At 35.8% G+C, this 25,072-nt stretch overlaps 2 protein-coding genes across 2 annotated transcripts in view; both read right to left on the bottom strand.

Annotated features, from left to right (window-relative positions):
- The window catches only part of LOC141561889 (uncharacterized), a 242,897-nt gene that overhangs the window by 35,237 nt on the left and 182,588 nt on the right, over positions 1–25,072 (bottom strand). The window contains exon 5 of the mRNA XM_074301972.1: positions 413–478. Within this exon, the coding sequence (XP_074158073.1) occupies positions 425–478 (54 nt within the window). The 3' untranslated portion in view covers positions 413–424. The remainder of the gene's footprint in view (positions 1–412; positions 479–25,072) is intronic.
- LOC141560630 (endogenous retrovirus group K member 6 Gag polyprotein-like) overlaps positions 12,519–25,072 on the bottom strand; it is a 134,830-nt gene continuing 122,276 nt past the window's right edge. The window contains exon 2 of the mRNA XM_074299170.1: positions 12,519–17,159. Within this exon, the coding sequence (XP_074155271.1) occupies positions 15,105–16,835 (1,731 nt within the window). The 5' untranslated portion in view covers positions 16,836–17,159 and the 3' untranslated portion in view covers positions 12,519–15,104. The remainder of the gene's footprint in view (positions 17,160–25,072) is intronic.

The raw sequence follows: 25,072 nt of genomic DNA, 5'->3' as shown, positions 1-25,072 counted from the left end.
GGAGAAAGGTCATTTTTGTTATTTTTTTTAAACATTTATTTTCCTCTACTTTGGATAGCTAGAAATAGTTCACTCCTGATACAAGGAAGGCCCTTCATTTTTAAAAGTCAGTGACTCATAACTAAGCTTTGAAAAGTTGTGGCTGCTATTACCAAGGATGCTGGTATGTATTGGCATTCTGCATTTCTCTTCAAAATTCATAAAAGAAAATACATTCATCTGGAAATATACTTGAATTTTATTCATAACTGACTTGGAAACAACTTGTGTTGACAAGAAACCCGTACAAAAACTGAGATATTCTGCCAAGCTCCCAGATTTCCTACCCCTAGCTAAACTAAAACTTTGAACTTTAAAAGGATATAATTTTCCTAACACCAATGGTTGGAAAAGTAAAAGTATATATTCTCACCTCTCAATTCATTTATGTTGCTACTGACCTCTTCATTCTCAGCATACTAATACAGACCTTCAATTTCTGTGAAGGAAAAAAAAATTGATCTACTTAAAAGCTTTTGGCTACCATGACAACTGAAGTGTTGAGTCCCCCCCAAAGTGTTTTGCCTCTGCTCATCATGTTTTCAACAAGCCCACAGTCCTTCTTTTTCTTCTTCTAAAAGCCCAGAGACACTTGTGTTTAAAATTTGCAGTCATAGTGAATAACACATAAGCACAGAAAATAAAGTCCTTCAGCAGCATCTTTTTCTAGTGTCATTTTATCAGGCATGATCAACTTGCTCCATTTGCACCGGGAAGCCAAAGCTAGTTTGGGCTTGCCTATAAATTTTGTAGCGAAGTATAAAGAAAGGGGGGAAAATGCCCTATTTCTGTCAGAGCTGCCCCAAGGAAGGTTCCTGAGCAATTCTCACCATCAAGAGGCAGTTGGGTGTTTAACAGACATAATAATAACAGCTCATATTTGTATAGTGCTTTTATTATCTGTAAACTGTTTTCCTTTCAACAACCTTGAAAGGGAAGTAATGTGGGCATGAAATGCTATTTAACAGATGAAGAGTTCAGTGACTAGTTCACTCTAATACAACTAGCTAATAATCTCAAAATTAGGAAATTTTGGTGTCCCAATTTAGATTCCAAGTCTTTCTTTTGCAAGTTCAAGCCTAAACCTATGTCATGCTTGATAAAGCTGTAATAAAAACAAAGCACAAGACCGCAAAACCAACTATTTCACAGATGTATTCTATAAAATTTGGAAATATTGAAAATTCCCTTAAGCCTTTGACACCTATGCATATAACAAATTCATGATGCTCATAGGAGAGAGAGGAATATACAGGAAGGGACAGCCCATGTACCAAATACCTGAAAAAGGGGGATAACGGGTCAAAATGTAGGAAAGGCTATTATTACAATTTGACTGGAACAGAAAGGATGTGAAGGAGAAAATATAAATAAAATTAAAAGGGGAGACTGGAAGAAGATTCTAGAGGTCTTTAAAATGTCACCTTAGTGATTTGTATTGGTCTAGTATGCTATTGTGAGCCTTTCCTCCACTAAAGTTTTGTACTGAGGCTTCATTACAAGACTATAAAATTACAGAGTCTTAGAGGCTAGAGAATTCATCTCCTGTCTGACCAAGAACAGATCAATATCCAGAACAAGTGAGCACTGTGCTTAAAGACCTCAAGTAAGAAGAGATCTAGTACATCCTTAGCCAATTAATTCTTTCAGATACCTACATTTTTTAGGAAGCTTTCCCTTATTTTAAAGCAAAATCAGTCAATTAAAAATTGTCCTTTTTAGCCTTTTGGGTCCAAATAGACTAAATCAACTACACTGCCAAAGACAAATATATGAAGGGCTCATCCTTTTGTATTTTTGGACAAAGCAATCACTTAATGAATATTTACTAAGTACTTACTAACCAGGCACTATACTAACTAATGGAGAAACAAAGAATAGCAAAAATATCTCTTTCCCTCAAAGTGCTGACATTCTAATGGAAGAGACATACACATAAAAAGACATGTGAAAGTTACTAGAGGGGGGAAGTCTCTAGTAACTATAGCAACCAGGAAAGAGCTTTGCAGAAAGTGGTATTGGGCTCAATCTTGAAGGAAGCCAGAGATTCTAAGTTGTAGAGGTGAGTAAGGAGAACACATCAGGAATTGTGGTTAGCCAGGACAAAATCATGGAGACAGATGGAATTTCTTATAAAAAGAATAATCTGTATAACTGAATAAATAGAATGTGTTAAGAGGAGGAAAAAATATGACTAGAAAAGTAAAGGTTCTTGATTGTAAAGAGCTTTAACTGATCATTGGTGACTTTGGAGAAATAAATTTCGGCTGAAGCTAAAGCCACACTGCAGATAGTTTAGAAAACAATGATATGAGAAGTGGAGTCACTAAGTGTAGATGGCATTTCCAAAGAGATGAACCATAAAATGGAAGAGAGATACAGGATAATGGCTAGTAGGAATGGTAAGATCAAATGAAGTTTGGTGGGTTTTATTTATATGTTTCTAGGGTTGTTTTTTTTGTTTTTGTTTTTGTTTTTAGTGAAAAGAGACATTAGCAGTAATGCTAGTAATTGCAGAGAAAGCAAGTAAATAAATTGAAAATAAGAGAATTAGGACTTTGTAGATAATTTTCAGGAATGCAACAGAAGGGGATCAACAGTGCTTAGCCTTGGCAAAGAAAAAGCCTATTTCTTCATATGTAACAAAAGTAAATGTGGAGATAGTGGTAAAAGATGAAGAAGAAAAAAAAGGAGTTCATAGTGAATTGCCTCACTCAATTTTTCAGTACAGTATGGGGTGGGAGAGGGGGAAGGGAATACAGTAGAGAATTTGAGACAATTAAGATTTGGAACAATCACCATGGAGTGTGGAATAACAAAACATACAAGGTCATACTGAAAATTTTCTATAAATGTTATATTATTCTGTCAATTCTGAAAGAACCATTTAAAGTTGAACCATTATCAGTATTAGTTGTTGTTCAGTTATGCCTGACTCTTTGTGACCCAATTTGAGGGTTTTCTTGGCAGAAATATCCAATTGCTTTACCATTTCCTTCTCTAGCTCATTTTACAGATGAGAAAACTGAGGAAAATTGGAGAAAGTCTATTGTCCAGGGTCATAAAACTAATAAGTATCTGAGGCTAATCTTGAACTCAGAATAATGAGTCTTCCTAACTCCAGGGCTGGCATTTTATCCACTATACCACTTTGCTGCCCTGGAAATTAACTACACCATGTACAAGAAGACTCTTATTTGATTGCTCCATTCTATAGGAATTCCATAAGAATAGAGTTCCTCCTGCAATCTATCAAAGCATCCATGTTAGGGTTAGGGCTTTATTGAAGTTTAGGACCTTATTCCAAACACATCCATATTGAGATAATAGCTTTCTTAGACCTCTAAGTATAAAAGAGACTCATCTTCTTGCTGAGCGCTCAAATTTGATATTCCGCATCATCTCTGCAGCATCTGAAAAATCTTAAGGACTCCCTTTGACCTATTTAAAAAGTCTATGGCATGGTTCCATACACAAGGAATAGGGAAATGCCAGCTCTTAGCACATCATAAGTAGCAGGTCAGAGTCCAGACATTCCTGTAACAGGATATATTAAGTCAAAGAGTTCTTAGCTTTTTTGAAGTAGTAGTACTAATGATGACAAATGGAAAAGAAAAAAAAAGTTTTGTTTTGCCTTTGTTTTTTCAATACTGGGATCCATAACACACACACAGGAAGATATATGCACAAATCCACTTCTATCTGGCTTTAGGAAGTTAGAATTCCTTCAAGTCAATAGGTCCTTATATTGTTCTTAAGTGTTTAACATCTGTCTAATGATATTTAGGTGGCAAAGCCCATACAGTGCTGGGCCTAGAGTCAGGAAGATTCATCTTTCTGAGTTGTAATTTGGCCTTAGACACTTCCTAGCTGTGTTTCTTTGCCAAGAAAAGAGAGTTGAGTTGGACACAACTGAGTAAATGAACAATAGTAACAGCAACAACAATATTTCCATATTCCTAACTTCAAATTTACATTTGGACAAACATCTAGTCCAATATATTTTCTATACACTAAGTGGAGTGACATAACTAAAGTACACATCTGGTCATTTCTCTCTCCTGCATAATAAACTAGCTATTCCCTATTATCTGTAGGATTAAATTGATGTTCCTGCTTTTGGTATTTAAAGCCCTTGACACCTGGTGCCCAGGATTATTACACTGAATTTCTCTCCTGCACATCTCAATCTCACTGAATAGACTTTCTTATTATTCTTCACCCATGAAAATCCACTGTGTATCTCTCTGCTGTTATACAAGCCAGCCCCTAGAATGCAGTCTTATTTTGCTTCTAGAATTTTTTAGAACTCTTATATGTCTTTAAATTTTACTTCAAACACCACCCCTTATAAGAAAAGGAAGCAGGAATCATTTTTATATAGTTTATGCATACCTATTTTGGATATGGTGTATCAGTCCTGGAGTCATAAAAACTCATTAAGTTCAAATCCAGCCTTAGACATTTATTATCTGTGTGACCCTGGGCAAATCGCTTAGCCATGTCTGCCTCCATTTCCTCACCTGTAATTGAGTTGGAGAAGGAAATGGCAAACCAGTCCAACATCTTTGCCAAAGAAAACCCAACCGGGGTCAACAAAGAGCCAGACACAACTGATCAAGAGTAAATTTTGAATGTGCTCATACGTACATGGCTTTCATAATATGATATAAGCTTCTTGAGGGCAGGACTACTTTATTTTTAACTTTGTATTTTAGAAATCTAATATAGGGATTGCAACAAAGTAGGTATTTTAGAAATGTTAGTTGAATGACTGGATGATTTATTTTTTGGATGTCACAACATGATAAGCATTTGGATTTATCAACAATGAAAATGATACTAGTAACACACACCCTGGCAATCTCAGTGAGGGTTTCCATTAGACTCTGTAGGCTTATATTTGAAACATTAATGACCCTTTTGAAGATTATACACTTCTGACACTTTAAATAGCTTAAGTCAACAGTTTCAGCCATCTGGGGGGAAAATATTGTAGCATATCATTGAGTATCTAAACAGAGCCTTTCAATACTTAAAAGAACATCTCTACTCCATTTTGCCAATATCTTGTTGTAGCCATTTTCTAAACTAGTGCCTCAAAATTGCAAAATATGACTTAACAACCAATTACTTGTACAGTTTGCAAAACAAGCAAATCTCTCAGCAGGAGGAAGCTTTGCCCCGAGGCCTGGGTTCACTCTGGCACAGTATCCTCAGTATTCATCAGTTCCAGCAATGTTACATTTCTTTCCAGCCCAGTAATGTATTGGACTCAGACAGATTCTCTAAACACTCTCCAAGATTCTGATATTACATTTAGTGGAAACTCTCTTCACCAACTTTTTTTTTTCCACTCCACTAATCCTACAGTCTTTTCGGTCATTAACACCCAAGGGTAGCAATCACCCTTAGGAGTGATGTTTTTGAATGAGATGGCGAATGCATTATCCAAGGACCTGGCAACAGTACCTACTGTTTATGGAGAGCTTTGATGGGGGTGGCCATGGCCAGTTCAAGCCAAAGCCATTTGACTAAAGAACTATGTCACAGAATTTCAGTGTTAGAATGGGATCTGAGTTAGCCATATTTTTTATCCATTCCTAAAATAAATCCTTGATGCATCATACTAACAATTGGTTATTTAATCTCTATTTGAAGACCTTCAATGGAAAGGGGGAAGAGCACAACACATTTCTAAGGCAGTTTGTACGGTTTTGTACAGGTCTAATTTCTAGACTGTTCCCAACACTACCTCACTGTGCCAAAAACAAACCTGAATGAGTGACTTTCCATCCTGCACCTGCTGATCCTAGATCTGCTCCATGGATTAAATGCATTTCAAGGAAAAAATCAAGGTCATCTCTGGGAAGCAATAACAACAAGCAGCCTGATGTTGAGCACTGAACAAAGATGGAGAGGCTAACTTTTGGAGCAAAACATAATGCTTCCCATTGGACAAGGGCCAGAATTTCAAAGAGTAACTAACAGTGCAAACAAAAAGCGCACACTACCAGTGATCAGTAGACAGAATAAAAATCGACAGTCACATTTCATGGTTATATTCCTCTACATGTGTACTGTGTGTATGTGTATATGTGTGTGTGTGTGTATGAATAAATAGATAAAATATGCATATATTTCAGAAACATTAGGAATTAGTACAAAAGGAAGATTTGAAAATGATCTGAGAAATATAGATATTATTGTTTATAGAATGAGATTAATCAGTGGAAAATTTGATTTTAAATAACAAAGTAATTCATGAGAAAAACCTTGACACTGAAGTCTTACCTGCAAATAGCTATAAGAATTTTCTGAGTCTACACCGATAGAGCAAAATAATAAGGTTTTTGGCATTTTCTTAAGAGAAAAACAAATCAGCAATTATGTTTTCTGACAAACTAAAACTTAAAGGTGACCCAAATCTTTTTTGTTTTTATTTTATAATTATAACATTTTTTTTGACAGTACATATGCATGGGTAATTTTTTACAACATTATCCCTTGCACTTACTTCTATTCAGATTTTTTCCCTTCCTCCCCCAACCCCCTCCCCCAGATGGCAAGCAGTCTTATATATGTTAAATATATTACAGTATAATTCTAGATACAATATATGTGTGTGGAACCGAATTTTTGTTGCACAGGAAGAATTGGATTCAGAAGGTAAAAATAACAGTTTACATTCATTTCCCAGTGTTCCTTTTCTGGATGTAGCTGGTTCTGTCCATCATTAATCAATTGGAATTGGATTAGCTCTTCTTTATGTTGAAGAAATCCACTTCCATCAGCATACATTCTCGTACAGTATCATTGCTGAAGTGTATAATGATCTTCTGGTTCTGCTCGTTTCACTCAGCATCAGTTGATGTAAGTCTCTCCAAGCCTCTCTGTATTTCTCCTGTTGGTCATTTCTTATAGAACAATAATATTCCATAACCTTCATATATCATAATTTACCCAACCATTCTCCAATTGATGGACATCCATTCATCTTCCAGCTTCTAGCCACTATGAAAAGGGCTGCCACAAACATTTTGGCACATACAGGTCCCTTTCCCTTCTTTAGTAGTTCCTTGGGATATAAGCCCAATAGCAGCACTGGCTGGGTCAAAGGGTATGCACATTTTGATAACTGTTTGGGCATAATTCCAGATTGCTCTCCAGAATGGTTGGATTCTTTCACAACTCCACCAACAATGCATCAGTGTCCCAGTTTTCCCCACAGCCCCTCCAACATTCATCGTTATTTGTTCCTGTCATCTTAGCCAATCTGACAGGTGTGTAATGATACCTCAGAGTTGTCTTAATTTGCATTTCTCTGATCAATAGTTATTGGGAACACTCTTTCATATGAGTGGAAATAGTTTTAATTTCATCATCTGAAAATTGTCTGTTCATATCCTTTGACCATTTATCAATTGGAGAATGGCTTGATTTCTTATAAATTAAAGTCAATTCTCTGTATATTTTGGAGATGAGGCCTTTATCAGAACCTTTAACTGTAAAAAAATTTTCCCAATTTGTTACTTCCCTTCTAATCTTGTTTGCATTAGTTTTGTTTGTGCAGAAACTCTTTAATTTGATGTAATCAAAATGTTCTATTTTGTGATCAATAATGGTCTCTAATTCTCTCTTGGACACAAACTCCTTCCTCCTCCACAAGTCTGAGAGGTAAACCATCCCATGTTCCTCCAATTTATTTATGATTTCGTTCTTTATGCCTAAATCTTGGACCCATTTTGATCTAATCCTAGTATGTGGTGTTAAATGTGGGAAGGTGACCCAAATCTAAAGATAAAACTTTTTTCTCCCTCTCCCTCTTTTCTTCCCTCCCTCCCCCTTCCACCTCCTCCTTCTCTGTCCATACCCACCTCTAGTATTTCAAATAGAGGAATCCTTCCCTCTCTTTCCCTCCCTCTCTCTCCTTCCCTCTCTGTGTCTCTCTATCTGTGTACATGTCTTTCTTCTCTGTCTGCTCCTCTGTGTCTGTCTTTCTCTTTCTCTATCTCCCCTTCTCCCTCTCTTTCTCTCCCTCCTTATCCTTTCTCCCCCCTCTCTACATGTCTGTCTGTCTCTGTCTCTGTCTCTCTCTGTCTCTGTCTCTCTCTGTCTCTGTCTCTCTCTCTCTCTCTCTCTCTCTCTCTCTCTCTCTCTCTCTCTCTCTCTCTGTCTCTGTCTTTCTGTCTCTGACTCAGTCTTAATCCTACCTTATTTCTGCCCACAGTGACTTCCTCTGTTTCATATAGGGGGATACCTATACCTGTAAAATATGGTTGATACAAAAGTTGCTCTTTCCTTTTTCTCCCTTGATTTTCTCTTCTTATTCTCTCCTAAAAGGAATCCCTAACCCTTCTCTAATGACACTTTCTATCCATCACTTAAAATACGAATACATAATAGATAGTATTTATACCCACAAGCTATGTGAATTTGAATGTGCTGCAATTCTATAAGTTACCCTTGCTTGGGTGATCTGGGACAAAGAGTGAGGAAAGATAAACTTAGCCAGCTCTCCCAGAGATGCAGAATAGCCAAAGGGACATCCCTGTTGTTACCTTTTATTTTGATAACAAAGTATCATGGATTTATTATCTAGGATCAGTTTTATCAGAAAGCAGCTTTTTCAGAGTCGTCTGTTCCAGTGCTTTTGATCTAAATTTAGAGTTAACTTATAAATATGTTAAATATATTGTAATGTTACTATCCTCTGACAAGGGAAGACAACAGCTGGCAATTGTGACTATCTCAACAAGAACAGGGTCACAGCCAAGACAAGCTACTGATGGCTGAATTGTCTGAGTACTCGCCTTATAAGCACGGGCTCTAAATCCTGAAATGCAATCCAGAGCACAGGGTTTTGTGCTGCGATAGAATATAGTTTTGAAGTTCTTTTCTAAAAGTTTCCTGGAAACTTGAATGAAACAATGGGCCAGTAAGAATGATATCATTTTTAGTGAATTTCTAGAATGTATTATTAAAGAGACATAGTGATCACTAAAAGCCAACTTGGGTTTTATCAAGAACAAAATATCAAACTACCCTGACTTCCTTTTTTGATAGCATTTTTAGACTGGTAGGCCAGAGGAAAGCTATGAAAACTTATACCTTTATTTCAGCACATCATTTGACAAAGTAGATCATTTAACCCTTGTGGTACAGGAGAGAGAGAAGTAAGCATTATGAGAATACAGTTAGATAGGCTAAGAATTTATTGAATAACTGGATACAAAGACATATTTTTATGTCAATCAGAAAAGAAGATTTTAGTGGAGTAATACACAACTATCTCTTTTGTCTAGTACTATTCAACATTTTTATCAATGACATAGATGGCATGCTTATTAGATCTCCATCACAAAATTGGGTAGGCAAGCTAATAGAAGGAATGGCTATTAATGTCCAAAAAGATCTGGACAAGCTAGACCAACAATGAATTAGCTACAATAGAAAACTGTAACATTTCAGTTTTAAGAAATCAGGAAAAATTCACAAATTCAACATATAGGATTGAGGGCATGGCTAGACAACATTTCCTATGGAAAAATGCATAGGAATTATAGTGGATTACAAACTCAATATGAATCAATGGTATGAAATGGTAGTCAAAAAGTAAATTCAGCTTTAAGATGTTGTATCCAAAGAAACATATTCCTAATAAAAAGTATACATTCCACATACTCAACCTACTTAACAATAAAACAACCATAGCCCTTGAATTATCATCAAGAATCACATTTTGAACTTTACTTAAATTTATAAATTAATTATAAGAAAGCTCTCATGAAGCAATCTATAAGTGTAATGTTACTAGAAACATACCAAAAATCTTAAAAAAAATTTACTAAGATTCCTGCCCCTCCCTTCTCCATCATTCCTATTGAGTATAGTTGTATTATATAACCCAAAACTCTATAGCTGGGAATAAGGAGAATCTAGAAGCATCTTTACTTTGTGGAGACAAAATCTACTCTGCTATGTATAATGCTTTAATGCCTTTCTTAACAGTGAACATTCAGAAATTGGATTTGAAAGCCTAAAGCAACTTCTACGTGTGAAGGCTTCACCAAAATCTGAAGAAATCTGAGGAAAAAATGAATGTCTTGGTTTTCCAAAAATAGTCCTTAAAATTATTATAAAGTACCAAGACACTAGGCTTTTCACTTCCAGGATATTACCTATAGCTGGAACCTCAAACACCAGATCTCTTCTTGTCAAAACCTCTAGGAGTAAGATTTCAGACATCAGCTCCAACCAAGATCTAAAAATGTGTTCCATGAATAAGGAATCCCTCTCACTGCACATCATCCCCTAGCATATTGGAAAGAAATTAATTAACTGGCACTAAATTTTAGTGTGATAATACTTCTGAGGGCCTAATTGATGGGTTGTCACAACTCAGTTTCCCTTTTCCCTAATGTCTGAGAAAGTAAACACTTTGAGTTTTTTATTAAATGGAGATTGCATGATTTCCTTTTATAATATATTGTAATTTGTCTCGATCATTATAAACATGTATATGTTTATCTTCCATTTCACAGAACCCTTGATTATGGGATAGCCTAAAACTATCAAAATTCTCTACTCCTTCTAAACCCTGTTGTTCAAAACTGTGGGATACCCAAATGAAGTCTTTCTGATCCTACTATATAACCTGCTTTCCATTTCTTACATACCTTAACTATCTATCCCATGACCCTTTCTTGCCCTGACCTCTAGAAATCTTGTTCTATTACTTTCATCTTAGATATTTGTCCTCTCACATTCCTTCATTTTTCTTGCATTCATGAAAACCTTGTTCCTCCTAGAAGTTGCTCTGCCCCTGTTTGTCCTTTCACTACTCAATGTGCCATTTATTGCCTTCCTCCAAACAGGACAACATATCTCAAGACAACGCCTTTAGTTCTTGAGCAAAGCCAGGACAGTAAACTCACCTTCCCAAACCCAGAAATAGAAAGGTCAAGAAGAAATAAATGTTGATCTTTGCTATTACTGTTCTCCTGCCTACGAGGGTGCTCTGTCAAAATGGGAAGTTTCAGATTTGTTTCAGTGACTTAGGAATGAGTAGTATGTTAACAGATTTCCAAAAGAGTGATTTAAGGAAGGAAGACTATGAATGAATAGGGAATTTCTAGACATATTCCTGATCAGGCAACAATGCTCACTAGTCAAGCAGTGGACTACTCAATAGAAATAGAGTTATACCACTGCATTAACTCAGAGGAGTCACTATAGATTCTAGAGTAAGAGGTTCCCTGGTGGAGAGGGTTTTGTACACCAAATCCAAGTCTTCATGAAGGCCATAGCCAGTTAAGGAAGGTTCCAAGCATAATTATCAATGGTCTCACTTTCCTGTGTTTCATACACTCTCCAGCCTTCAGTTGGCACATCCCAAGACTATGATTAACCATCAGCTTTACTATAAGTCATATGCATCTAACCTGAGGCAAAAAGTAAAAACTGTCTGTCTTATTCACCCCAAAAGAATGGGAAAGAAAAAAAGTTGATTTTCCTCAAGATTTCCTTATCTCCAATAACTCTAATCTACAAAGTCATCTATTTCTCATTATCCAATTGTTCACGCCTATGTCCTTATTTTAAAGTCATGCTATCCTGGAAGAGGGAAGTCAGTGGGGAGGAAGTAACCAGTAATGTTTGAAAACTGAAAAATAGTAACTCTTCACCATTTCAATGAAAACAAAACAAATACTAAAAGCAATAAATATAGGGTTAGGTCAGATATTAAGAAATGTTTATAATGATCAAATTACACATATATTATAAAAGGAAATTATGCAATCTTCACTTTTAAAAAACTGGTTGAAGTATGATAACATACATACAGGAGTCATTTAATAGTTGTTAGATAAATGTAGTTTCTCCTGTCACTAACAATACTGATGAAAACAAATATGAAAATAAGTACTGGCCCAAATGTTTAAGTACTATTTTAAAAAGAGGGTCATATAATCACAGATAAGAGAAAGAAAAGTTTAGAACTAAAATTCAAAACTCTCAAATTTTGTAGATGAAGAAACTAAAACCTTTGTGGGATGGGATGGTATACCTGGACTAATGCAGGATAAACTTCAATAAAAATTTATTAAGAGCACAGAGTATGGGTCTTATTAATTTTCTTTTATTTGTTTTGGCATGGTGGGGGAGGAAGGAACAAAGATTAAATAAGATATGATCTACAGAATAGGAAAGATAGAGACAGCTAGATAGCACACTGGATAGAGTACCAGCTCTGAAATCAGGAGGACCTGCATTCAAATCTCGCCTCAGACACTTAACACTTCCTAGCTATGTGATCCTGAGAAAGTCACTTAACTCCAATTGCCTGAGCAAAAAAAAAAAAAAAAAAAAAAAAAAAAAAAAAAAAAATATATATATATATATATATATATATATACATATGTGTATATATACATATATATATATACATATATATACTTAACTCCAATTGCCTCAGAAAAAACATATATATATATATAAACAACTATAAAAATGCACAATACAAGAAACTTCTTGAGGTCCCAAAAAAATCTGCCATCTCAGGAGAATCAGTGAAGACTTCCTAGAAGAGGGAGAATTTGAGCTGAATTTTAAAGTATAGTAGAATTTCAATGAAAAGTGATAGATGAGAAAGGCATTCCAACCACAGAAAAGAATATGGCCAGTCACTTCTGGGAATGGAGAGCTTGGCTGGAAGGTAAAAGCTAACAGTGCTGGAGAATGTATGTAATAAGGTACAAAAGGGGAGAAATTTCTTTAAGTCTTCTCCAATAGTAGACATAAGCTCCTTTCTTTCTATGTTTCTTTTGTCTTCTAAAGGAATCTACCTGTGGAATATATTTTCATTTATTGGTTAGAAACAGATACTAGTATTTTCTCAGCTTAATGACATGGAGGAAGAGAAGAACACTAAACAAAATTTAAAAAGCAAAATCTGGAAATAATGAAATATTTCCAGCCAAACTAAATTTTCAAGAGACTAACAATTTTCTAAAACTATTTACAAAATGAAACTTATTGAAACTTTTTGGCTAATGTGTCCCAATCTAAACTGTACAAAGAACTATATACTATGCTATGGCAAGCTTCTTGGTGGCAGGTACTATTTCCTTTTTCCCAAAACCTAGGACAAAGCCTGAGATGGATGATCTTGAGATAGAGAGAAGGACATCAAGGACAGCACCAAAAAATTAATTAAAAAGGAGTAGGAAAAATCATCTACAAAGATGGAAAGTGTACAATATACCTCAAAGCATCTCAACAGACCTGTTACAGTGGAGTTCATTGTATTGCTAAAGTTCACGCATGTATAAAAATCAGAAGCTGACTGGAATTGTTTGATTCAATTATTTTTGAGTTGTGTCCAACTTTTTGTTATTACATTCAGTATCTTGAAAAAGATACTGAAGATGATTTGCCATTTCCTTCTCCAGTTAATTTTACAGATTAGGAAACTCAGGCAAACAAGATTAAGTGACAAGCAATAAGTATCTGAGATCAGATTTGAATTCGGATTTGAGTCTTTATTATTTCAGGTCAGCATTCTATTCACTGAACTACATAGCTGCCCCAAAGGAAAGAATAAGATTTATATAAAAAAAATGCAAGTGAAGATATTCGGAAGTATGTATGGAAGACTGAAACAAATTTGTATCTTGAAGAGCATCACTGATAACTAATCAAAAATATAATTCAACTTGTTCAGAGAAAATAACCCATGTATCAACAAAACTTGGTTATTGCCATCTCGAACAGCAGAAAAATTGTAAAAAAAATGAATTTGTGCATGCCATATAAATAGACATAATTTAGATCTAGAGTCCTATTATTCCACTTAATTTTAACTGTGCTTGGCAAATATTAAACACTTCATAAATGTTTTCTTTTCTATTCTTTCTTTCAGAGGTACATTAGATATCATGTTATGTTAAGGAAACTGAAATGTGTTTTAAAAGTTAGTGGATTGTCTGTTTTATGTTTATCTGTAACGAGCTGTCGTCTCCAGAAGCTGCTGGATCACTCTCTGGGAAGAGATCTGCTGTGTCTTCTACTCAAATCTCTTCAACAGATTCTTCTTCCTGTAACGAACCGTTGTCTCCAGGCAGTTGCTGTTAACTCTTGTCCAAAGAAGTGACTTCCCTTCCTGCAGAGAGCCCCGTCAAGCCTGATGCAATTCAGAGTCTTCCTCTTTCTCTGAGAGTCCTCTCTTTTATTCTCCCAGAGAATGGGCGTGGGATAATGCAAGGGCTTCTGGGAAGAACCACCCCAGCCAATGAGCTTGCCCCCTCTATCAAGTCAACCTGAGTTCTCACCTTGTAATTGTCCAGAAAACCTGAATTCTCACCTTGTCACCATCCAGACAACCTGAGTTCTCACTTAGTAATCCTAACATCTCCCCCTTTCTTTTGATTTAGAACATAGGACAGTCATGACCTTGAAACATAAATCCATCAATATGGGAAGTATTACAGATAATTACATAAATGACCTTGAAACATAAATCCATCAATATGGGAAGTATTACAGATAATTACATGAATTACATAAGCACATAGTAACATAGTAACATAACACATGCTAGAAGTATATAACATAATCAAGTAATCATAAATTGAAAATTTATAAATGTCCATAAGTCCATTGTCCATTATTCTCATCTTGTGTGAGGAAGTCCAATGATTCCTGCTGGTTTTTAAAGTTCTTTAACAGTCTTCTTATTATCCATGATCTTTCAGTGTCAGATGTTTCTTAGATCTTCTCCTTTATTTTGAGGTCTTTCTCTTTTTCTGTCTCTCTCTGGTGGACAAGGCGAATATGACTCGTTGGCACCCATCTGATTCCTTCTCCTGCTGAAGAAATACAAGCAAACCCTCTCTCCCAGGCAGTTAACCTATCTAATTTCCTTCTATTTACCACTTTCTAAATCTCTTCTCATCATCTGGCAATTACATTGGAATTGTTTGCACTGGACACAGCCCTGTTGGTTTAAAAGGCCTATATTCTCCCCAAGTGTAATCCATTTTTGCAATCTGATTGCCTTTTGGCTAACTTATCAGGTAATCCCTTTCTACCATGTGATTACTTTTCTGCTGGTTGATCAAATCAGAGTCCTGACCTTCTAAAGGCTCTTTAGGTTTAACATCAGCTGCCATCATGCCCCAAGTTTTTTTTGCCTGGGGCCCTGGATCTGGGCCCCTCATCCTATTTCCCTGAATTATTCTACACTCTGATGCCCAATGGAGTCCTCTGTTGCATTTTGGACATGGGGTTTTAGGTCTTCTTTCACCCTGTCTTCTCACTGTATCTCCATACCTACACTGAGCTCTTAGATGCCCAATTTTTCCACATTGAAAACATCTCCGAGTTTCTCTAGAAGTCCCTTGCCAGGAGGGACCCTGCCTTTCCACATTCATCATTGTCTGGGTATAAAAAGCATTTGTTCCCACTGTAGCACAGCGTCTTATGATCTCCTCTAAAGGAGCATCTTTGTCTAATCCCCATATAATTCTTTTGCAAATCTCATTGGCATTTTCCTTAGCCAGATGTCTGGTCATTATTTCTGTAGCTGAATTTTCTCCAATAGTTCTTTTGACAGCAGTTTGCAAACGTCCCACAAAATCTGCAAAAGGTTCATTGGGACCTTGCTGTATTTTAGTGAAAGCCTCTCCCCGATCTTTCTGTCCAGGGAGGACACCCCAAGCTTTTATTGCAGCCTTAGCAATTTGTTCATATATTGTCATGGTATAATCAGTCTGTTCTGAATTCTCTCCATACTGACCTTCACCCGCTAAGTGCTCAAAAGTGAATTGTGTGTTAACTCCTATTTCCAAATTGCATCTGACTTGAATTTTACATAATTCATGAAATTCCGAAAGCCATAATAAATTTTCTCCAGGTTCCAGGCATATCCTTGCTATGGATTTCCAATCATTCGGGGTTAGGACTTCATAAGACAAACCATCTAGTAACATTTTGACATAAGCTGATGTAGCCCCATAAAGGGTACAACCTTTTTTCAAATCCTTAATTTTATTCAAATCTAAAGGTGCATATCTTCTCCTTTTTTTACCTACAGAGTCAGTATTTTCAATCACAGGATATGCATGTATAAAATCACTTATATCCTGTCCTTCTCTCTTAGCTTTAACCAATGCTTTTTCTAATCTTGTCATAGGCTTAGGCTTCTTCACAGGCAATTCTGTTTGTGTTTCTGCCTCTTCCCCTCTTTCTTCCTCCATCTCTGAAGGTGGGGTTGATGTGGGCCTGTCAATAATCTGTTCTCTAGGCAGGGTTGAAGCTTCTTCAAGAGAATCATACCATAATTCCTCATTTAAATCCTCTTGCTCTAGGGAAAGAGCTTGATCTTTCCTTTTTTCCTCACACTTCCTCCTCTGTTCATTTTTAGAACTTTTCCTTCTCCTACAACTTGCTTGATAGTTTAAGGCTAATTGAACTATGTTGTAGATATAAAATACTTCTGCAGAAATTGAACGAGGCCCATTTTTTGCTTGAAATTCTTTCATTTCATATCCCACTAGCTTCCATTTATCTACATCTATCTTTTCTTCCTCTAAGAACCAAGGGGATGTGCGTCTTAATGCAGCCAAGAGTTTAGCAATCTGTACCCAGGTTACAAGTAAACTCTGCTCCTCAATTATGTTGATTATACTCTCTATAGTACCACTCCTGAATGGGGGTGGAGCTGAGGTTGCTTCTGGGGCTGGGGATGAGTCGGCTGAGGTCCAGGGATTGAATATAGCTAACATCTGCCCCATTTCAGCTATAAGAGATTCCTGGTTTAGCCCTTAACAAGTTAAGTTCCTTATTTATCTATTAGCACGCTCACTTAATCTTTAACAAAGTTTCCTCGTTACTCACGGTTCTGGGTCAGAGAGACTGAGATCTAGATCGGAAGCTTTTCCACTGGAATCAGGACCGTGTCTGTCCCTGTTCGGGCGCCAAATTGCGAAGGTCTGGTCTAGCTCCTCTTGTCAGTATAGGCAAATGTCCTTGCCCCACGTTGGGCGCCAATTGTAACGAGCTGTCGTCTCCAGAAGCTGCTGGATCACTCTCTGGGAAGAGATCTGCTGTGTCTTCTACTCAAATCTCTTCAACAGATTCTTCTTCCTGTAACGAACCGTTGTCTCCAGGCAGTTGCTGTTAACTCTTGTCCAAAGAAGTGACTTCCCTTCCTGCAGAGAGCCCCGTCAAGCCTGATGCAATTCAGAGTCTTCCTCTTTCTCTGAGAGTCCTCTCTTTTATTCTCCCAGAGAATGGGCGTGGGATAATGCAAGGGCTTCTGGGAAGAACCACCCCAGCCAATGAGCTTGCCCCCTCTATCAAGTCAACCTGAGTTCTCACCTTGTAATTGTCCAGAAAACCTGAATTCTCACCTTGTCACCATCCAGACAACCTGAGTTCTCACTTAGTAATCCTAACATTTATCTTTCTACTTTAAGCAAAGTTCTTCCTGGAAAGTAGATCTCCTATGAAAATAAGTAATTGCCTACATGTCTAGGGACCAAATGAAGTCGCAGAAGCCGTTTTTTTTTGTTTTTTTTTGTTTTGTTTTGTTTTGTTTTGTTTCTTTGTTTTCTTTTCCTGAGCTGAAAATATCTAGGATACACAAACTGAACTGTATCATTCCTTGCTTATGCTATGAACTAATTCTGACCTCAGTTTTCCTTTGGGGGTGAAGGAATAAGCAGAATAAAAAATGCAGGCATGATCAAGTGGATAATGATAAGTAAATGGCTCAGAATACGCTTGGTGGAGATAAAGGTATAAGAAAAATCATCTTACTTTTTTATTCTAGGGATGGATAGTTGTTTGCAAGGAAATAAGGAGAGGTAGTTTTTATTTTAAGCTTTTTATTTCTATTTATTCAACTTTATTTTTAATTTTTTTATACTTTGCTATAGTTTGCTAAAATACACGAATAGGTTTTAGTGCTTGTTATCAACTACTATTGTTATTTAATTTCACATTAATTGTGAAATTATTAGCCTAACCTCATATTGTCGTTCATGACTAGATTAATTAGAGATCTTTAGTTTATTTTCTCCATGATGTTTTCACCATTATCTGTAGACACATGATTTTAATTGCCAAAGCTTCTTCGTGAACTTGATTCTGAAAGCCCAACCAAAATGGACACAAAATGTCCCTACACAAAAGCATATAGTATCATTTTAAAAAAAGTTAGGAAGAGGAGGAACAGAAGGAAAAGGAAGAAGAGGAGAAGGAAAAGGAGAAGGAGAAGCAGAAGAAAGAAAAAGAAAAGGAGGGAAAGAGAGGAGAAGGAAGAGAAAAGGAAAAGGAGAAGGAGAAGAAAGAAGAGGAGGAAGAGATGGAGGAAAAGGAAAAGAAGGAAGAAGAAAAGGAGGAAGACAATGATAAGGAAGAAGAAGAGGAGAAGGAGGAAGAAAGGGGGAGGGGGAGGAAGAAGAGGAGGAGGAAGAGGATGAAGAGGAAGCAGAGGAAGAAGAAGAAGAAGAGGAGGTTGAGGAAGATGAAGAAGAGGAGGAGGAGAACAAAAACAACAAGAACAACAACAACAATATGAGAAAGACAACAACGACTTACTAGCTGTGTGACCTTGGCAAGTAATAATCTCCCTAAATTCAGGTTTTTTTTTTTCATCTGTAAAATGAAGGGGTTGGACCCAGTGATTTCTATGCTTGAAGTCTTACAATCCTATGAATATCTTCTCATAACTACACAGACTAGGACATCTGTTTCCCTAGGAGAAGAAAATCAGTAAAAAAAAAAAAAAAGTCAGCATCCTGTGGAACATTTTTCTCTTGTTATTGTTTGGACCAGGTAGCAGACAGAGGAACTTTAAAAAAATAAATAATAATTTGTTCATAGAATCTTGCACATAGTTAAATCTACATGAGCACAGTCATCCTCAAAGCTACTGAACATGATGTTTCTGTATAGGGTTCTTTGTTGAATAAGCTTCAGTGGGCATATGGTTACAGTTGTGACAACTCAATGGATGAGTAATGATGCAAACTGTACAAAATGTGTCTAATTTAGATGTGTCGGTACTGAACTTCTACCTGACGCCTTCCCCTTCAGCTTGTAGATAAATAGGGGAAGAGGAAAAAGGAGACTTCCCTTGTGTGTGTCTCTTGCCTTGCCCTATATTACTGCCCTACATTCTTATTTAGGTTCATTTGTTCAGAGAGGGAACAGAAGGGTTAATAAACATCCCATCTCCACATCAGACCTAGAAAGGTAGAGTTTGGCTTGTTTTCCTCTTAAATTATTGTTACCTGATAGGAAATAAAACAGGTCCTTGAACTTTAAATTCAATGATAAACAGAAATAAAGAGATTTGTTTTATCGAAAACTTTTCTCTCGAATCAGGAATGCTTTGCCTAGATGTCTTGTTACTGGCAGGACAGTGAGATTTCTAATTACTTATGGCAGGGGTTGCTTACAGGAATAATAATTGAAGCAATCAGATCTCCTCTGGGTCATGTTTTGTTATCCTCCAAGAGCCAAACCTTCTACAGGTGCTAAATTTGGAAGGTTTCATCTAGTAATCATAAATGGATAGTCTAGATTATAAATAAGGAACCTCGTTGACTTCATTCATGTATTTTTCCTTTGTCCTAGCATAAGGGCAGTGAAATAGATGGGCCTTCAAGGTCAAAATCCTTTCTAACAGTTTCTTTCAGATCCTCAACATACTCTGATGTCTGTTAGATGGACAGAAGAATGATTGTTTTGCTCTTTTACCAGACATTAATTTCATTCATATTTCCAGAAGACAGCATAGAAAATGAACTCATGTAAATGCACCTTTCTATAAGCAGCATGGCTCCCATATGATAAACAATTTGGGGAGCCCAGGGTTACATATGCTCCTAAAACTAACAAAAGTGATAGTGTATTCTTTGAATAAAAACTGAAATGCAATAAAAATGCAGACTGTTCATGCTAATGAACATCAAAGACATAGTACATGTTATTTGGGGTAAAGATAATAATGGACAATGTGCCAAAAGCAGAAGTCCTTAACTCCTATCTTGCTCTATTTTCACCTTCAGACTAGGAAATAAAGATCAAAATTGTTTTTAAAATATCATCGAAACTAACTAAAGTGAGAGTCAGATATAAGCTCGCTACTTAAGGAGTTCAAGTCAGATGCACTATAGATGTGACCAATGAATATCTTTAAAGTTTGGGTCTTAAAAAATCATGGTGAATAGGAATCTGACAGACAAATACTATATCAATTTTCAAAAGATTAGTGACCTATAATTTAAATTTCTAATAAAGTTCTGGGATGGATTGTTAAAAGGATCATATATAAATGCTTAAAAAAATTAAAAAAAGTGTTGATTGCCAAAAGCCAAGGTGAATTAGCAAAAATAAACAAACAACATGCATGAGAACCATCATTTTCTGTTTTTGTCAATTATTGTTATTCAGAGGAATAGTGAAGCAATACTATATTCACACACCTGGATTTCTGTCAAAGCATTTGATAGAATGTCTCATGATATTCTTACAAACTGAGCAGAGGAAGGTATAATAGAGTTAAGTAGCTTCAGAACTCATTGAATGACTAGAATAAAAGAGGATATACTAATGCTCCTATAGCAGGTTGGGGAGAAGCTCTATGAAAGCAACCCAGAGTTTTGTCCTTAGAATTCTTCTGTTCAAGCTTTTTATCAGTGACATGGCTGAAGAAACAAACAGATTACAAAGTTTGTAAATGATATAAGAGTATGATGGCTAATACATAATATGGTAATATTAAAGTTAAAAAAATAAATTCAAAGTTCTTCAAATGGGTTGAAAAATAATTTGCATAAGTACAGGATGAGAATAGATAACAAAATTTTAGATAACTAGATAAAAATTCACATGAAACGGGTTTAGGGTTCTTAGTGGGCTACAAGTCCAACATAAATGAAAAGTACAATAGGGCACCAATAAAAGCTAACAGGATCTCAGGTTGCATTAAGAAAATACAATGGTCTGAAAGAAAAAGAATAGAATCTTGCTATTCTTTAATCTGGAACAAATATATCTAGAATATGAAGTTCTATTCTAGGCTCTACCTTTTAGGGTAGGGCATATCTAAATGAGAGAAATCTCAAACTGTAGAGGGGGATTGAAATAACATCATCTAAGGATTAGTAAAAGAGTTGAGCAAGTTTAGCCTGGAGAAGGTTTAATGGAAATGGAAAAAGTTTCAAAACAACCAACTAGTTCCACTACAAATTTGTTATCTGATTTCAATTGGGCTCCCACAGCAGCAAGGCAATCATTCTTCTCTTGTCTAATCTATTTTTGTTATCCTACCAGTCACCTTAACTGCTACAAACCTTCTTATCTCTCCTCAAGCCTCCCAAGCACCTTGAAGGACAGAGATTTCCACAAAGGACCATTCTGGCTTCTACATTTTAGAGGTACACTCACTAAGTAAATAGATAAATTATTCCCTTTACTCAGTATTAGAGCTATTGAGTGGTATTCAAGAAGGGAAAAACACCCTGCCAGCTATGCAGAAATAAGGGGAAATTTTCCCATGACACCTTCTTTGAGAATGCAGGAATTATATGTACATGAAAAATAAGAAGAGGAAAAGGGATAAAGGGAAATGATTGGCAGTATGGAAGGGGTCGAGAAGGAAGAAAAAAAGACAGCAGAGTATATAAGTGAAGAAAGAAAGCAAAAAGAAAGAAGAGTTTGAGTGGCTGAGGAAACAGAGTCATGATTAGAATGGAATCTGGCTCCAGGAAGTTAAATCCAAAAAGGATCGTTTTCTCTCTTGAATGAGAAACAGCTCCATTAGTCTGAGAAACCTCCATTGTGCTGCTGCTATCTATAGGGTCTTATTGATGTGGCTCTCTTCTCCAAATACTCACTTCCTCCCATTCCCCAAACTTGGGGTCAGACTTTCCCAAAAGACAAGTTGCTTGTGATGGTCTGGCTATCTTGTATGTCACCACCTCCTTCATTAAACTCAAAGATTTTTGGCCCCCCGTGAAAGAATTCCTAAATTCATCTCTGAGTGAGAAGAACTTCACAGGTAGCCAGAAGGAAGAAAAAAGTTCACAAACATTTTTTAACCTCAAAACTGGGATTTAGAGTCACTAAAAAAAAAAAAAAATAGCAGGTAAGCAGAAAAGCTGAAGCAATTTATCACAGTTATCTTTTCACCCAATAAACAATACATTGCTTAAACAAATACACATTATGGAACACAAAGCCACAGATGTTTTATCAATGTAGTTTCTATAAGAGTTCACTTTAGCAAAAATCCAAGAAACAGAAAAAAAAATACTTGATGAATATATGGTATTTAATTTTTCTGCCTTGTAACAAAGAGATAAATAATTGGGTTCTAATGTATAGCTTCCTTTTTCTTTTATTTGAAGAATAATTCAACAAATAACAACAAGTATTTATTTTATTTCTATGATCAAGCATCATGATAGACATCAATAGAGATTCAAATACAAAAAAAAAGTTTAAAAATTCAGTGCCTGCCCTCAAGGATCTCGAAATCTACTAAGTGGTAAGAAAATAGAGGGAAATGAACATGAAACAAGATAGAAAGCTAGAAATGCCAAGGAAAGAGGCAAAATGCTACATGAAATATGGGGAGAAAGCAAGAGAATATGGAAGAGGTGGTACTTGAGCAAAACCTTGAAGAAAGTGATATCATTCAAAAGGCAGAGAAGAACAGGGAATCTTCTCCAAACCTGGAGTATGGACAGCACAGATTCAGAGACCAGAGGGGACAAGAGCAATCAGAAGATTACTAGCAATCCAGGTTATCTACAACACAGAATCTATTAAATAAAACAGAAATCTAGAAAGGCTAATAGAGAGTTACAAATGCCAAGTTAAAGCATTTTATTGTACAGCAGGGCAGTGGAGAGCCAAAGAGAGTAATACACTTGAATTTGTGCACAAAGAAAATTCTATTTTGCAGCTGTCTGAAGGATGGATCAGAGAGGGATAAAATGCAGGCTTGATGACTAAAAAAGACAGAGAACACATGAGGAAATGAAGGAAAGTTCCAGGAGAGTGGGCTGGGAAGTATAAGGATAGGGGAATGTACACATGTAGCTTTACCCTATAATTTCCTCATATAAGAGAATCTTTTAATAATGTATGTGTATGTGCTCACACACACACACACACACACACACACACACAAGCACACACACATGCACGCGTACAGTATCAGCCAAACTAAAACATATAGCATGTTGACCTAGTAAATGATATTTGAAAAAATAGTAAATTCCAAAATATGGAAAAAGTTAACCATAAAACTAGATCAAAATGCATATATTATATAAAATCAAAAGATATATATGTGTGTGTGTATGTGTGTGTGTATACACACAAATGTTTTTCATTGATTTTTGATTCTTTGTGACAACATCTGGGGTTTTCTTGGAAAAGATGCTGAAGTAGTTTACCATTTCCTTCTCCAGCTCATTTTACAGATGAGAAAACTGAAGCAAAAAGGATTTAGTGACTTGTCCAGCTACTAATTATCTGAGGCTGAATATAATTATTCATCTTTTTGCATATGATTCCTACATCCATAAATCTAGTCCTAATTTCTTGTGTTTATATTATTAAAATTATATTACAAGAATGCTGTTTATTTTTGTAAAATGATCTTATTTTCTCCAAAAAGGGAATTAGGAAGTTATTTTAGGAATTACTCAGCAAAAGGTAGAGAAACCAATTATAGGTCAAGATAGATTTTAATAAAATTCCAACCTCTTTCATTTGGGTGCTGTGCTAGTTACATTCAACATCAAATTTTGCCAGAAGGATTTAAAAGTTTGGCGTACAAAAAAGGAATGGAAGAAGGAAATGATAAAGTTTGGCTAAAGAAGGAAGTTGTCACTTAAAAAAAAAAAACCCTGCTCAGTAGTAGATGTCAATGACTAGGAAGGAAGATAAATTTAGAAATTGGAGTCTAGAAAATATATAAGTTAAAGTCAGAAGAGAAAATCACGTATAGAATGAGTTTTATAAGAATAGAATGACCATTATCTTAGAGATTAATATTCATTGTAACTGGTATAAGACAGCATTTCTAAATTCATTACTGGGCTAAATATTATATTCAGCTCATGGACTCCAAACAGTAGGAAAAATGTAACATACAACAGATTATTTATATCTTTTACCTCTTTCTGTCACTGAAGACCTCTTTTTTTAAAAAATAAGTATGTATCTATATGTAAATATATAATGTATATAAATTATATACACATGTGCATATATATATTTTTTTTATTTGACATTTATGTATATTATATTTATTGTATATATGTATGTATACACACATATGTTGTTGTTTTTCAGTCATAGCCAACTCTTCATGATCCTAATTGGGGTATTCTTGGCAAAGATCCTGGAGTAGTTTACTATTACTTTTACTATTTCTTTTTTTTGAAGAGGAAATGGAGGTAAACAGGGTAAAGTGACTTGTTCAGGTCACACAGCTAGAGCCTAAGGGCTGGCACTCTATGCTCTATGGTATTATCTAGCTAATCACACATATACATATGCATATACTTAATGCATGTATGTGTATATATGTCTTTGAATACATTTATTTGTTTTCTGACAAGGAAACCCCTACTTTTGTAGATCAGCATCTTTTCTGCAATTATAATCTTAGAAAATTTTCTAGAGTAAAGTTATCAAACACATGGAAAGCTAGCTACATGTAGGCCAGCAATACTCCTGGGTATGGCTTCAAGCAGATATTAAAATAAATAAAAATTAAGTTAAAACATGGTCTTCAGGGAATCTTTTTATTACTTAATATTCTTCATTTCTATATGAATTTGATATCCCCAGTCTAGAGCAAGGAGAAGTGAAAAGATTTGCCTGGTCATTCAGCCAACATACATCAATCTTTCTAGTACTCTATCTACATCGTACTTCAGCTAAAGACAAACTTTTTTTTGAAGCTTTTGAAAAACACATATACATGTATATACAGTGT

Source organism: Sminthopsis crassicaudata, chromosome 3 (assembly GCF_048593235.1).
Source record: "Sminthopsis crassicaudata isolate SCR6 chromosome 3, ASM4859323v1, whole genome shotgun sequence".
NCBI classification, from domain to species: domain Eukaryota; kingdom Metazoa; phylum Chordata; class Mammalia; order Dasyuromorphia; family Dasyuridae; genus Sminthopsis; species Sminthopsis crassicaudata.
Note: the sequence above shows the minus strand (reverse complement) of the source record. Positions and strands in the feature narration are given on the sequence as shown.